Source organism: Morus notabilis, unplaced genomic scaffold, assembly GCF_000414095.1.
Source record: "Morus notabilis unplaced genomic scaffold, ASM41409v2 Scaffold4005, whole genome shotgun sequence".
Lineage (NCBI taxonomy): Eukaryota > Viridiplantae > Streptophyta > Magnoliopsida > Rosales > Moraceae > Morus > Morus notabilis.
The window spans coordinates 10,550-25,773 of NW_010362382.1; the positions used below are offsets into that span (position 1 = coordinate 10,550).

Genomic DNA, 15,224 nt, shown 5'->3' on the forward strand with positions numbered 1-15,224 from the left:
TCACTGATTCGAATTTTTAATTTGAGTTGAGATGTAATTTTATGTGAGAATTTTTTTACTGTAATAAAAAAGTTAAATGTGACTGTTTCTGATAGCTTTTTACTGTAACAAAACTCGAATCGGTGAAATGAACGAGACTCTTATATGCAAAAAGACTCTCGGCAAATAATTCATTAGATGCCAACATAACATGCGCGTTTATAGTAAAAGAATTTAATAGAAAAGGTAATGAGTTGAAAAGAAAAGTAAAATAATAGAATTAATAGTTATTTATTTTTTTATATGTTTATTTAACTATTAGATAGTGTAATGAGAAATAATTATATTTTTTTATGTTTATTAAAATTAAAAATAGTAATGTTATGAATTTAATAACTAAAATATCTTTTTACATAAATAAATAATTATTGATTGTATAGTAGTTCATTAAGGTAGATAAATAAATTTAGTATTCATTTTTTTTGACAATGAATCAATGTTAAGGAGGTCTAATTTAAAAATTCAAAAAAAAAACATCATAAATTAGTTTATTCTAATAAAAAAATTCATAAAATTTTTAACTTATATTCAATCAATAATGGACGTAGCATAACTAAAAATTTAAATTTAAATTAGTTTTAAATTCAAATTAAAATTTAAAACTATAGAGCTACTAAATACCCAAAATAATAAGTTACATGTTAATTTCTCTTAAAAAAAACCTAACAGAAGGATTTTTTTGTTAACATTTCATTATTCACGAGAACAAATATTACGTTTTAAAGATTAGAGAACAAAATGTTATAAAGAGTATAGTTCAAGGGGAGTTTTTGTAATTAATCCCTTTTTTTAAGAAATGACCCTCACAGATATAAATTTTTATATATACTCAATAAATAATCTTTAACATTTTGTTCTCAAGTGCGTCTTTTATCAAAACATTTTGTCCGTGATTTTTATAATTAAATTTCTTTGCATGGACCCCTAAATAATTTATGTCTAATTCGCTCTATTAAAAATATATTTTCCTTTTAATTTTTCCATGTTTAATATTTTTTATGCTAGATTAAATTTTAAAGAAAATAATGATAGAAAACATAAACTATAATTTTTTTTTAAAAAAAAAAGTTAAATAGGCACGCAAGAAGTGTGTGTTTCAACTAGTTATATATATCAATTAGGATAAATTCTATTTTTACTCTTGAACTTTAGTTTTTTTGTCACTTTACCTCTTAAATTTTGAAAATTGGTCCACCCACCCTCTGAAGTTTAAAATGTTATTAACTTTACCCATTCTATTTATTTGACTAATGAATTTGATGACGTGACAATTATTAGATGGTTAATTTAATAACTTATTTGTATGAATACCCCTTGAAGTATGTATCATATCTTAAAGCGTCCCCTGATTTATTAAAACATTTTAAAATGTCCCAATCGATGGAAAACATGATAAAATAACAGTTTTACTAATGTGACATGTCATTAAAAATTAAATAGATATTAAATTCTAATTGAAACAATAAAATTGATTAAATATTAAATAAATATAAAAACGCTTCACTTCAAAAAATAAATAAATGAACTATTTTTTTTTTCAAAAATCAAAACCCAAAAGAAAAGAAATTTTTTTTTTTGAAAAACTTTATTCATCTTCAACTCTAAAAGTGCACATCAAAACACATTTTTTCTTTAAAAGATGGATTTTTTGATTTTTGAATTGTCTTTTGGGGTTTTTATTTTTTTTAAATTAGTTGATATAACATGCTACTAAAAATGTGAAAAATCCAAAAGATAAGTAAAAAATATCGAAAAAAGGATAAAAAAACCTAAACAGTGAAAACCTTATTCTTCTTTAAGCGAAAAAACTTATTTTAATGTGCATTTGAAGAGCGGAAGAGGAGGAAGGTTTTTCAATTTTTTCCTCTCTTTTTTTGGTTTTTCAATTTTTGTTCAATTTTTTGTTGGGTTTTTTAATTTTTGAAAAAAATTTATTTAATTTTTTAATTTTTTTGAAGTGAAGCATAATTATATTTATATTTTTTTCATGTTTAATTATTTTTATTGGTTCAATTAGAATTTAATATCTAATTATTTTTTAATAACATATCACATTAATAAAATTGCTATTTTATTATGTTTTTTAAAAATTAAGAACATTTTAATGTGTTTTAAAAAATTAAAAGACATTTTATAATATAATACATATTTTAAAAGATATTTATATAAATATTTTATTAAATTACTCTTTTAATAATTATCACGTTATTAAATTTATTAATTAAATAAATAAAATTAATAAAATTAATAATATTTTAAAATTTAAAGAGTGTGCAGAAAAATTTTAAAAATTCAAGGAATAGAGTGACAAATAAATTAAAATTGGAGGTAAAAATAAAATTGTTCCTATTAATTACTCACGGTAGAAATCCAACCTATAAAAGGTTTTTTTTTTTTTTTTTTTTCTCTGTCGCCCATTTTTCGCCGCCTCACACTCAGTTTCTCCCTCTTTCAGACTCTCACCCTCTTCTTCGTCTCTCAAACCCTAAAAGTAAAATCCTTTTTTATTTTATTTTTTATTTCGTCATCTTCTTCCGAAATCTCTTTCATATGTTGAGGATTTGAAGTTTGAAGCTCGAGCTTCGAACTGCTGAGTGCTGTGAGAGTTTGTTCCTTTTTTTTTTCGTGATTTTGCTTTTGTTATCGAAAAACTGATTTTGTCGTCAGAAACTAAGGAACTCTCTTTTGTTCTTGTCAGGTTTTGTTCTGCTGTGAGAGAGGCAAAAAAGAAGAGGGCACGGAGGCATTTACAAGAAGAAACAAAGTGAAAGGTTTGTGTTTTTTTTTGTTTGATTTACGAAGTTCCGTTTGATTTCTGAAAAATATTCATATGTTTTTTTGGTTTTTCTGTTTGATTTCAGAAATTTCGTTTGATTTTCTCAAGTTTTTTTCTTTAATATTTACTGAAATCTGTAAAGAACTTAATCACCGAACGACGCCCCAATCTCCTTTTTTCGCCCCAAGATCTACTAGCTTCGTCACCGAACGACGCCCCAATCTGCAAACCCCCTCCCTCCGCCACACAACCTATATCCTCTTCCCGACGGTATCCGCCATCCCCACCTCGGGGATTAGCTCCGCCACGCCCGTCATGACCAAGTCTTTGCCCATCTTTACAGATTTCACTCATGCCCAGTTCTTGAGAAATTCTTCACGCCCATTCCCTCTCTTTTTTTCTTTTGGAAGTTTACTTGAAGCTTTTTAATTATTGGGGTGTGATTGTAGTTGGAATAGGAAGGCAGCCCAAGATATTGACATGGATCATTAATTTTCAGACGTGAAATTGGTCTTGAATCGGGCATGAGCTGTTGTTTGGTGCACTTTTTGTCGAACAGTTACAATTTACGCACCAAAAAAGAAAAAAAAGGAAAGAGCAGGGAGTAAGGATAATTTCGTCAAAATAAATTATATCCTATTCCAAGCACAAGCATACTCATTCTTTTCTATTCTATTCTATTACTGTTACCATTACTATTCCTATTACCATTCCACCGGTTTAACCAAATGCACCCCTAAGATCTATGGTTTGATAATTGATATACTGAAATCTGGTATTTGGTTATTTTGTTTATTTTGTTCTGATATACTGAAATGTGTTTATGATTTTTTTTTTACTAAATGTGAATCTGTTTCTTTTTTTTCCCTATTCTGAAATCCTTTTTTATCTTTGTTAAATGGAAAAATTCCTCACCCAACTCCACTACCACCCAAACTTCTGAATGCACTTTTAAGTCCCCTGCTAAATCTGTCCACACCACAAATCCCACCTCTCAGCCAAAAGAATCCACCCCTGTTGCTGTTGTGCACACTGAAATTTAAACGGAAAAAGGAGACGAATAAGCAAAAAAGAGAAAAAAAGTCACAAAAGAAGTCTCTTGTTTGGGATCATTTCAAAATGATAGAGGGTGGGGATATGAGCCTAGGTGTGAGTGTATCTATTGTGGGGCACAATATGCGTGTGATAATAGGAGGCATGGAACAAGAAGTATGAAGGTTCACATAGAGCGTCAATGCAAGAAGTACCCATATAGGATCCAAGAAAAGAAGCAAAAAATTTTGAGTTTCCAAACTAGTACTGAAATCGGGAGTAATTTGGTTGCCATTGGGTTTAACTAGGAGAATTGTAGAAAAGCTTTGGCAAAAATGGTGATTGTGGATGACTTCATTTAGGTTTGTTGAAGGTCAAGGGTTTAGGAATTTTTGTCAAGTGATGCAGCCTAGATTCACTCCTCCCTCCCGTGGTACTATTGCTAAAGATTTTTTGCCGACTTTTTTTTAGAAGAGAAGAATACACTTAGGGCTTAATTAAGTAAGGGAAGTCAACAGGTTTGCAAAATATCTTGGTTTTAGGTACATAAAAGCCATTATACAACTATTGACAATGTTATGGACTATAAGCATTTTGAAATCTAAGAATAAGATGCAAAAACAAGTCTGTCGGAAAGAGTTCATCGGAAGCTGTTTCTGCGTACGGAAAACAAACCCTAAATCTCAAATTCCTTACTTGATGGGGTTTTCAGCAAAGAGTTCTGCTATCACGCATCATTTGCTGGTTATTTGATTATGTGTGCTTGTCTGACTTCGATCTATGTTTCTACTTTGTTTCAAATAAAGTAATAAACAAAAGAATGATCCAATATTACCGCGCTAGCCACAAGTAAAGAAATTACTTTAGAATCGTTACTCAATATGAAAAACAAGATAAAAAGTTTCAACTATGCTATGTGAGCGCTTATTCCTTAAAGCATCTTGCTCTATAACTTCTAGTCCACGGATTACCAAATAACTTGCATTTTCAGAGGTTTTTCCCTCTTGCTAGCTACAACTTCAATATTATTTCGTGAAGGATTAGCTAAAAATTATATCAGGGAGTAAAAGCAAAGGAGAAGATATTTATCTTGATTTTAGGTATTGAAAAGCCAATGTACAACTATTGACCATGTCATGGACTATAAGCATTTTGAAATCCAAGAATAAGATGTGAAAACCGGTATGTCGGAAAGAGTTTCTCGGAAGTTGTTTCCGCGTGCGTATGGAAAACAAATCCTAAGTCTCAAATTCCTTACTTGATGGGGTTTTCAGCAAAGTGTTCTGCTATCGTCCATCTTTAATGAAGTTTTGGTTTTACAAAATTGAGTGGTGAATTAATTTTTCTCTGGTTCAACTGAGAGAATAACTTAATTCACTTCTTTGAACTCCAAATACACCAACATTGAGTGAAAGATGAAATAGCCCACAAACTGTAGAAATTGAAATCACTCCCGATATTAGCAACCACCAAAAACAACAAAAACAAAGGAAAACACGAAAATTCCTAAAAACAAACCTCAAAAATCCTGAAATTCAACAAAACGAACGAGAGAGAATCCTAAAATTAAAAATCAATAACCCAAAATTATCTTTAAAAACGACTCACTAGTTACCGGAGTTTAAATGTCGAGAAAATAAGTTAGGAAAAAGGGAAAAAAACCCATAACCACAAACTTGATTCCCGGCTACCTTTCTCTGGCGGCGAGGGCTGATTCTTCGTCTGTTAATGCCAAGATTTGGACATGAAAAACACCATGAAAGGAGCTTAAAGAGAGGAGATAATGAAGATTTGGAAGCGGCTAGGGCTCAGAAAGAGCGCGACGGAGGAGATTGAGGAATTGGTGGTCGATTTAGGCGACGGCAAATGAGCGTAGAGAAAGGATGGAGAGAGAGTTTGGAGAGTGCGAAAACGAGAGAGTTTTCTTTTTAGACATTTGGGGTTTTTTCTCTGATTGTGTGGGGAAGGCGTACGATAACGAAGTAATACATGAAAACAAGAGCTAGTAGTGCAGAAACACGTATTTTTTTTTGGGAAGTACACGAAAGAGATTTAAATAATGAGAAGAAATAGAAAAATAACAAGCAAATCATCCAAAGGTTTTTTGCATGGACACCCCCCAACTTTACTTTGACAAATTGGTCCCATAACTTTTTTGCCCTGGCAATTCACCATTTAAACTTTGAAATTTGTTGTATTGTTGATCAAATTGAAAATGAAATTAAAAATTTTGACGGTATCCTTCACGTGTGTTAAATTTAGGATTTGTTTTTGATATGCGGAAACAACTTCTGAGAAACTCTTTTCGACAGACTGGTTTTCACATCTTATTCTTGAATTTCAATATGCTTATAGTCTATAACGTGGTCAACAATTGTATATTGGCTTTTTTGTACTTAAAACCAAGATAAAAATCTTCTCCTTTGACCAACAATGCAACAAATTTTAAAGTTTAGAGGGTGAATTGCTATGAAAAAAAGTTGAGAGACCAATTTTCCAAACTTGTAAAGTTGAGGAGGTGTCCATACAGAGAAGCCTTTGGATGATTTGATTTTCGTTTTTCCATGACTTGTCGTTATTTAAATCTCTTCTGCGTGCTTCTGCAAAAATACACGTGTTTTTGCACTATTAGTTTTTGTTCTCACGTGTTCCTTCGTTACCGTACACTTTCCCCTACACAATCATAGTAAAACCCCCCAAATTAGTCCCAAAAGAAAACCCTTTCTCGTTTTCGCACTATCCAGATTCTCTCTCATCTTTTCTCCACGCTTGTTGCCGTCGCCTAAATCGACCTTTGATTCCTCCATTTTCTCCTCCACTGTGCTCTTTCATAGCCCTAGCCGCTTCCAAATGTTCCTCATCTCCTCTCTTTAAGCTCCTTTCATGGTGTTTTTCATGTCCAATGCTCAACATTAGTAGATGAAGAATCAGCCCTTGCCGTCAAAGAAAGGTAGCCACGAATTAATTTCATAGTTAGGGGTTTTTTTCCCGCTTCCTAACTTATCTTTTCGACGTTTAAGCTCCAGTAACTGGTGAGTCATTTTTGAAGATAATTTGGGGTTATTGATTTTCAATTTTAGGGTTTTCTCTCGTTCGTTTTGTTGAACTTCAGTATTTTAAGGTTTGTTTTTAGGAATTTTCGTGTTTCCCTTTGTTTTTACTATTTTTGATGGTTGTGAATGTCGGGAGTGATTTCAATTTCTATGGCTTGCGTGCTTTTCATCTTTCTCGATGTCGTTGTATTCGGAGTTCAAAAAAGTGAATTAAGAAATTCTCTCAGTTGAATCAAAGAGAAGTTAATTCACCACTCAATTTTGTAAAACCGAAAATTTATTAAGGATGTATGATAGCATAACTCTTTGTTGAAAACCCCATCAAGTAAGGAATTTGAGATATAGGGTTTGTTTTCCATACGTTGAAACAACTTCTAAGAAATTCTCTCTGATATACTGATTTTCGCATCTTATTCTTGGATTTTAAAATGCTTATAGTCCATAACACGCAAGTTATTTGGTAATCCGTGAGCTAGAAATTATAAAGCAAGATGCTTTAAGGAATAGGCGCTTACATAGCATAGTTGAAACAAAGTAGGTTATTTGATTGTGTGCCTGTCCGACTTCGATCTGGGTTCCTACTTTGTTTGTAACTGTTGCTTTTGGTTCTACTTTACATATTGTTATTTGGTTTTATTTTTTCATATGTCTAATTCTTTTTTTTTTTTTGGAAATCTTCTGTTCAGAGTAGTTTTGAAATTATGTTCTTCGTGGTAATTGTACGAGCTTTTGAATGTAATTTGGGTTTTTTCTCTAAATGATTGAATTCTCAAAACAAGCTATTCTTTGATAAGTTTGTGTTTGCATTTCATTTTTGTATTTATGTAATTATGCTCTTTAGGCCGACCATATCTGACCTATCTCAACTATTCATGGGCTGTAAGGTGCGACTACATTTTGGTAACGTACTTTTAACAGCCGGCAAGGAGAGAGATCGTCTATGATACGTTGAGACTGTAATTTAATTTGGTAAAAGGGAGATCCATATGGCTGGTTTTTTGTCTGGTGATGCCTCCCATCATGGAACATATGAAGGTGGTTCCCACAAACATGCTCAGGATAAGCCAGAGGATGGTGCTCGCTGGTACTTTTCAAGGAAGGAAATTGAAGAGAACTCCCCGTCAAGGCGTGATGGAGTTGACTTGAAGAAAGAGACTTATCTACGCAAGTCATACTGTACGTTTCTCCAAGATTTAGGGATGAGACTGAAAGTGTAAGTGTTTTTACTTCTCATCTATTCTAATATGTGAATTGTTGAGTTCTCACTTTTTACCTTCAGTCAAACACTGGTGTAGTGAGAGATCGAAGACTTAATGTCCTAGCTCCTACTATGTGGTGCTTAATATTTTGTCCTTTAAGCAGCTTTGTGTTAAATGACCTTAAAAAGTCGGTCTAGGACCTATGTTTTCTCTGCTAGACCTATTTGGTACTAATTTTATGTTTGGCGTGTGCGTCTGTGTAGCATTACTTAAGTTGATAGAACTGTGTGTGTGTGTGTTTTTGGTGGGGGGGCGGGGCGGGGCAGGGCGGGGCGGGTGTTGTAATATACTTAAGTGAAAAGAACTGTTGCATGTTTACTTTGCCTCAAATTTCATTGAGGTAGCGTGTGTGTTATATACTCAAGTGAAAAGATCTGTTGCATATTTACTTTGCCTCAAATTTCATTGAGGTAGCACGATCACTGATTCGGCTTGATAATGATCCCAAGTATTGTATAATGCAGACCCCAAGTAACAATTGCAACGGCCATAATTTTCTGTCATCGATTCTTCCTTCGTCAATCCCATGCTAAGAATGATAGGAGGGTAAGCCCATGAATAACTTGCCCCCTAGGTAGTAATAGAGGAATAAGATATTGCCTTTATATGCTGATTGGCATCAATTATGTATGAAGAGAGAGATGTTAGAAAGTAGTGAGTTGAGATTTACATGTATGAAATTATCAATTTCAGTGCTCTAATTTTGATTTAAAATCTTCCGCAGACCATTGCAACAGTGTGTATGTTTCTTGCTGGGAAGGTTGAAGAAACCCCCCGCCCCTTAAAAGATGTTATTCTAGTCTCATATGAAATCATTCATAAAAAGGACCCCACAGCAGTACAGAGGATTAAACAAAAGGTATCTTTTATTGCTGTAATTTCCGTATACAAATATATATTTTTATATATATTTTGTATATATTTTATTTATACTTAATATAGAAATGGTTCACCTTTGTTTGACTTGTTTAGTTACTCATTATTTTAGTTTTTCATAAAGGAGTTCATGACGTTTTCCTTTGTTTTATTCTCTTCTCTTTACTCTTATTTTTTGTTTTTCATGAAGGAGTTTATTTATTTTCGTAGTTTTCCATTTTATTTATTCATTCATTTGCATGTATCATACAGGAAGTATATGAACAGCAGAAAGAATTAATTTTACTTGGAGAGAGAGTTGTCCTTGCAACTCTTGGTTTTGATCTCAACGTGCAGCATCCATATAAACCCCTTGTTGAGGCAATAAAGAAGTTCAAAGTAGCTCAAAATGCACTTGCTCAAGTTGCCTGGAATTTTGTCAATGATGGGTATGCTTATGTTAGTTTCTTTTTCCTGTCCACTGTGGTCATTCTTCTGAAATTGAATGCGGCATGCAGACTCCGGACATCTCTTTGCTTGCAATTTAAACCTCATCACATCGCTGCTGGTGCCATTTTTCTTGCTGCCAAGTTCCTCAAAGTAAAGCTTCCATCCGATGGTGAGAAGGTTTGGTGGCAGGAGTTTGATGTCACCCCTCGCCAATTGGAAGGTTGGAGTCATGCCTTATCCTTTGCATTGCATTGACCTAATTTTGCCTGTTTGTAAGTGGTGGTGATAGGTATAAAGGATTAAATAATAACTAATTATAGCCATTCTCCCATGCAGTGTTGGTTGGGATGGTCAGGCCTTTGGTTTGCTCCCATGTGTTCTGGGGTTCAAACCACCTTATCGCCACCTACATGACAAAAGTCATAGTTTCCTGCCTTCTAAAGATTGTAGGGTTTGACGGGGGACTTTAGTTTCTAACTCGAACTCGCAAAGTGCGTTTGGGGGATTTCTGGGTATTAAAAAAAAAAACTAATTATTAGCCATTCAGGACAAGAAAGTGGATAAGAATAAATATCCATCGAGCACTTAGTAATCCCTATTTCTCTCCTTTCTAGATATCCATAGAGCACTCGTAATCCCTATTCTCTCCTTTCTAGATATCCATCGAGCACTCGGAATCCCTATTTCTCTCTTTTCTTTCTTTCTTCTTCCTTTTTCTTCCCCCCTTGCTCTTAGTTTTTTGAGTCCACAACAGTTACAGTTGTATGGTCATGTTTAAATTAAAGAAATTTCAGTATCAGCTCTTAATATTTATGGTAATTTCCTGCAGAAGTAAGCAATCAAATGTTGGAACTGTATGAACAAAATCGAGTGCCACTATCCAGTGACGTTGAAGGAAGTGCTGCGAGTGGTGTCACCCATCGGGCCCCTGCAAAATCTACTACTAGCAACGAAGAACATGTGACAACCAATAGTCATTCGCAGGCTGGAAGCACAAAGCCTGGAGCCTCAAAGCCAGCGTCATCTAGACCAGCATCTGAGTTGACGCATGCTGACCATCATGGTGGGCCTCCAAGAACAACAGAATGCCGAAGTAATGACCATGGGAACACAGAAATGAAAAATTCTGACCACAAAGTGGATGTTGAATTCAGAGACAATCATCACACTGAGCCAGAGCAGCTGCCACACCATGAGAAGGCGGGGGAAGGTCAAAACACATTATGGCATTTGTCAGATTTAGCTGGTGAAGAGGATCAACAAAATAATGTGGGGAGAAGTGAAACAAGAGAAGCTGGGGAATTGAAGGACAAACATCATGGCCGAAATCTCGAAAACAGACAGAGTGCACTTGGTCGGTCACCTCAGGAAGCAATAAAGAAGATCGACAGAGATAAAGTAAAGGCCGCGCTGGAGAAACGAAGGAAGTCAATTGGTGATGTGACTCGGAAAACAGACTTGATGGACGAGGATGATCTCATTGAGAGGGAATTGGAAGATGGCATTGAGTTGGCTGCTGGGAATGAGAAGAACAAGCGAGACCGGAGGCAAAGCTGGTCTAAGCCCTCTAGACCAGAAAACGACGATTTGCATCAGGGAAAACATCAAGACACTTCTGGAGACGAGCCTTATCAGAAAAAGGGCCAGACGTCTGGACCGGATTTGAACAATGTGGAAGAAGGCGAGTTATCAGTACTCAATGACGCGAGTTATCAATCGCCAAAATCCAGCAGCCGCAAGAGAAAGGCAGGAAGCCCACCAGCAAACCCAATGGAGGGAAAGCAGCGGCATGACTACGCACCTGGGGTCAACCACCATGATCGGTTTGCATAATGTTTAATGGGTATTATATTTTTTCACTTACCCTCTGTTGAACAGTATGACTGAATTTTGAGAGCAGCCAGTAATTCCAACATTGGACAAGCAATCATTATATAATTTAATATGTTGTACGTTTTTTTTTTTTTTTTTTCTCTCTGCTAATCTGCTCCTTACTGTTTATTAACATGTATGTCCAAGTTCAAATGGTCCCCTTTTCTCTGGAATCTTAAGTTCTAAGTGAGTACAATACATTGTAACGGTAAATGGTGTTTACATAATTGAAGTAAATCCTTTTGAAGTTTTGACGTATAATTACATTCATAAATGTGTAAACTTTTTGTTTTTGAGGGTATAAATTTAGCAACTTATCCTTCGTGTTAAAGGTAAAGGAGGGAAAAAAAAAAAAAAGAAAAACTATTGCCATTTGCTATTAGATAGCTATAAACTTGTATACTGATTAATCACGTGTTTGTAGCCTGTGATCGATTCATTCTTTACCTTAAACAGACAGTATGACTAAAATAGATTTAGATGTGACGTTTGGACACAATTATTAGATTAAGGCCTTTGTCTCCCAACAGATCATCTGATAAATTACCTGGCTCTATAGCAGATCATTCAGAGAGTTTGATGAATTGTTATTGGATACAGGTATTTATACTATGTATTTTTTTTTTCGTATCCTGTAGAATTATCGTAAAGAAATGATATTGAAGGTGTGAAATGGACGGCACGGCCACTCTTCTTGCTTTTATCTATAATGATGTGGTCCTTCCAACAATTTTGAAGAATTAAAAGCTACTTGAACGAATAGAGGACTGCATATAATTTGATGTCCAGTCGTGTGGGTCTGTATTTGACCGAGTCCCTATTTATTTTGTTTAAGCGATGAGTTTTGTTGTTTATTGTCCTAGTCAATACGAGTCTGTTGACTAGTGAAGTAGTGTTTTGGTCTATTTTTTAGCTGCTAAACAAGAGTTAGTCTTGCACTTTGCTTAATGCTTCTCCCTCATTTTTTTTTTTAAGTACATTGCAGAACGTTTTCTCCATTCCATTTTTTTTTTTATCTGATGGAAACTCTTTCTCTGGATTTCATTCAGCTCTTCAGCTTTATTACAAAGTGTGTTTCTTTTATCCTCCTCTATTAGCCTTCTTTTATAGGAAGTTTCTTAGGTAGGGTTTTATAATATGGGTTTGTTTTTCAACTGTAAAAACTAATTACAAACTGTGTAATCTGCATTTTTTATATTGTTAATATAATTTTGATTAGATCTCACGGTCATATTTAAATCTACACTGGTTCATATTTTATATTCTTAATATAATTTTGACTAGATTTTACGGTCATATTTAAATCTACACTAGTAGAATGATAGAAGGACCCTTACTTATATTAACTTGATTTAAAGACTGACAACTAATCACTACCAGTCAATTACTGAAACAACTAGCAATGTAATTGGTAGTGTAAGTTTCAATTACTAATGTTCCGGCCAACATTTTGTTTCTTCAAAGAAAAGGAAGAAAGAAACGAAAAAAGCTCGTCCGCTGGCTAGTGTTTATATTCATCTGGTACTTACTAATTAAGAACATAAAAGTATTACTAAGAGATATAATTGACCCGTGACGTCAAGAAGATAGAAACATTAAAATTGGATAATTAGCATCGCATTAATTGGCCATACTCATTATAAGTTTTTGACAAAAAATTTGTCGTTTCTCCAAGACTTTTCAGAATATATAAAATAGATAGAAGAGTTATATACAAGGGGTGTAGCTAGCTACAAGAAGGATTAGTTGTGGGAAACAGTCCAAATCGCAAAAGGCAAGGGCCTAAGTCCACTCGTTGGACAAGAAATATTTTGGAGCATATTGAGTGTCGTTTGTGGGGCATTTCTCACTCCCCGAGAGGACGTCAAGAAGATATGGGGGGCTACGTTGCATCTGACAAAGGAATAATGGCTATCTAGGCCTCCACAACCACATGCCTAGGGCAAACCTTACCACATCATTGATTGATTTCGGCCTCATTGACAAACAGTACGAGACATGCTAAAAAGCATATGCCTTGTACTTTAAGCTATTATCTACATATATATATATATATATTATACATTTATATGAGATGCATGCTACAAAAGTGATTCTAGATTGCAATAATATTGGCAAAAAACGATTGTCAGCGAATGCACGAGACGCGCCAAAAGTCCTTGTATTCAAAATGACTCTTGGCAAAGATTGTTGGAAAATTAATCATACCTATCTAGTGTCTAAAACATGTCTAAGAAGAAAATATTCGTGAGTTACCTATTGAAAGCGTTGACGTCGTGTTAAGCCGTCGGAACTTGTCGGTGAAACGGGCTTGAGAGTAATGAAACTCTCCTCTCTTTGCCTCTCCACACACACCGATTACACACAAAAATGACCACACACCCTTTAGCACCCACTCACCTATAAATAGATGTGCATAACTTTTTAAACTATATGGCCTTAAATTCAGTGGGCCTATTGGGCTTCACAAATTGCGATAGAGAAGTTCTTTGACTTAATTGGCTGACCAAATGTCTAAAATTAATAATAATAATGATAATAATGAAATAACATATACTAAAGTCTAACATTAGTTAGAGAAATAAATTATATGAATAGGTTGGTAAGAAAGTCCGAAGATCTAATAATGTAAAGACATTTTATTTTATTTTGTATTTATAGGAAATTTTTACGTAAATAAATCTCTATTTTTTAACCCTCAAATTTATATTTAAAACAGTTTATTCAACATATTTTTAGTTTTGATGTGATTTTAACATAATCTAATGATAAAAAAAGGTATATATTACCCGTTATGAAGTCCTATTGCAGAAGGACTTGATCTAAAAGCTTACAACTAATTAATAAAGTAGTCATGCACTACTAGTCAATTATTGAAACAACTAGCAATATAGTTGGCAGTTTAAATTTCAATTACTAATGGGTCGGCCGACATTCTGTTTCTTCAAAAAAAAAAAAAAAGTCCACTAGCTAGTGTTTATATTCACTTGTAGTTACTAATTAAGAACATAAATGTATTACTAAGAGACGTTATAATTAACCCGTAACATCAAGAAGGTAGAAACATTAAACTTGGATAATTAGTGTCGCACATTGCACCACTAATTGGTCATACGTATTAAATGTTTCTTGACAAAAAATTTGTCGTTTTTCCAAGACCTTTCACAATAGATAATAAGAATTGGCTAGCTATGTACAAGAGGGATTAGTTGTCGCCTGTCGGAAACAGTCCAAATCGCAAAAGGGCAGGGCCGGGTCAGTCGTTGGACAAGAAATATTTTGGAGCACATTGAGTGTCGTTTGTGGGGCATTTCGCACTCCCCAAGAGGACGTCAAGAAGATATGGGGGGCTACGTTGCATCTGACAAAGGAATAATGGCTATCTAGGCCTCCATAACCACATGCCTAGGGCAAACCTTACCACATCATTGATTGGTTTTGGCCTCATTGATAAACGTTAGGAGACGTGCTAAAAAGCTGCCGACCCACCTTCCATATTCCATATGTGTGGCATATGCCTTGTACTTGAATTAGCTCTTATATATATATATATATATATATATATTATATGCAGATTTTGTGGTCAATTCACATAACATATAGAAATAAAAAACATAACATAATTATTAATCGTAAAATGATAATTATTGTATTACGTCTTTTTAACGCATCGTATTATATTAGATGGATCATTTATCTAAATAGATCATAATAAAAATTTATAGGCATATATTATATATTATGTAACACGTTATGTGAGTAGTATATTATATAAGCTAGATTGGGGCCGGGGTCCACATGATATGTACATATATAACTTGTCTATGTCGACCATATGCCTCCATGAATTCCGAAACTAAAAACAAACGAAAACCAACTTGTCTAAAA

The 15,224-nt window shown here is 34.0% G+C and overlaps 1 protein-coding gene across 2 annotated transcripts; it reads left to right on the plus strand.

Annotated features, from left to right (window-relative positions):
• The first annotated feature begins 2,461 nt into the window (after window positions 1–2,461).
• On the plus strand, window positions 2,462–11,500 carry LOC21384954 (cyclin-T1-3). Of its 2 annotated transcripts, none has more exons than XM_024168037.1 (8): window positions 2,462–2,638; window positions 2,738–2,810; window positions 7,785–8,113; window positions 8,624–8,705; window positions 8,884–9,018; window positions 9,288–9,463; window positions 9,533–9,684; window positions 10,294–11,500. In XM_024168037.1, the coding sequence occupies exons 3-8, from the start codon at window positions 7,887–7,889 to the stop codon at window positions 11,295–11,297; spliced, it is 1,776 nt and encodes a 591-aa protein (XP_024023805.1). In that variant the 5' UTR covers window positions 2,462–2,638; window positions 2,738–2,810; window positions 7,785–7,886; the 3' UTR covers window positions 11,298–11,500. The 2 variants fall into 2 exon arrangements, with proteins under 2 accessions (XP_024023805.1, XP_024023806.1); XM_024168038.1 differs by having other exon boundaries at window positions 7,819–8,113.
• The last annotated feature ends 3,724 nt before the right edge of the window (window positions 11,501–15,224 follow it).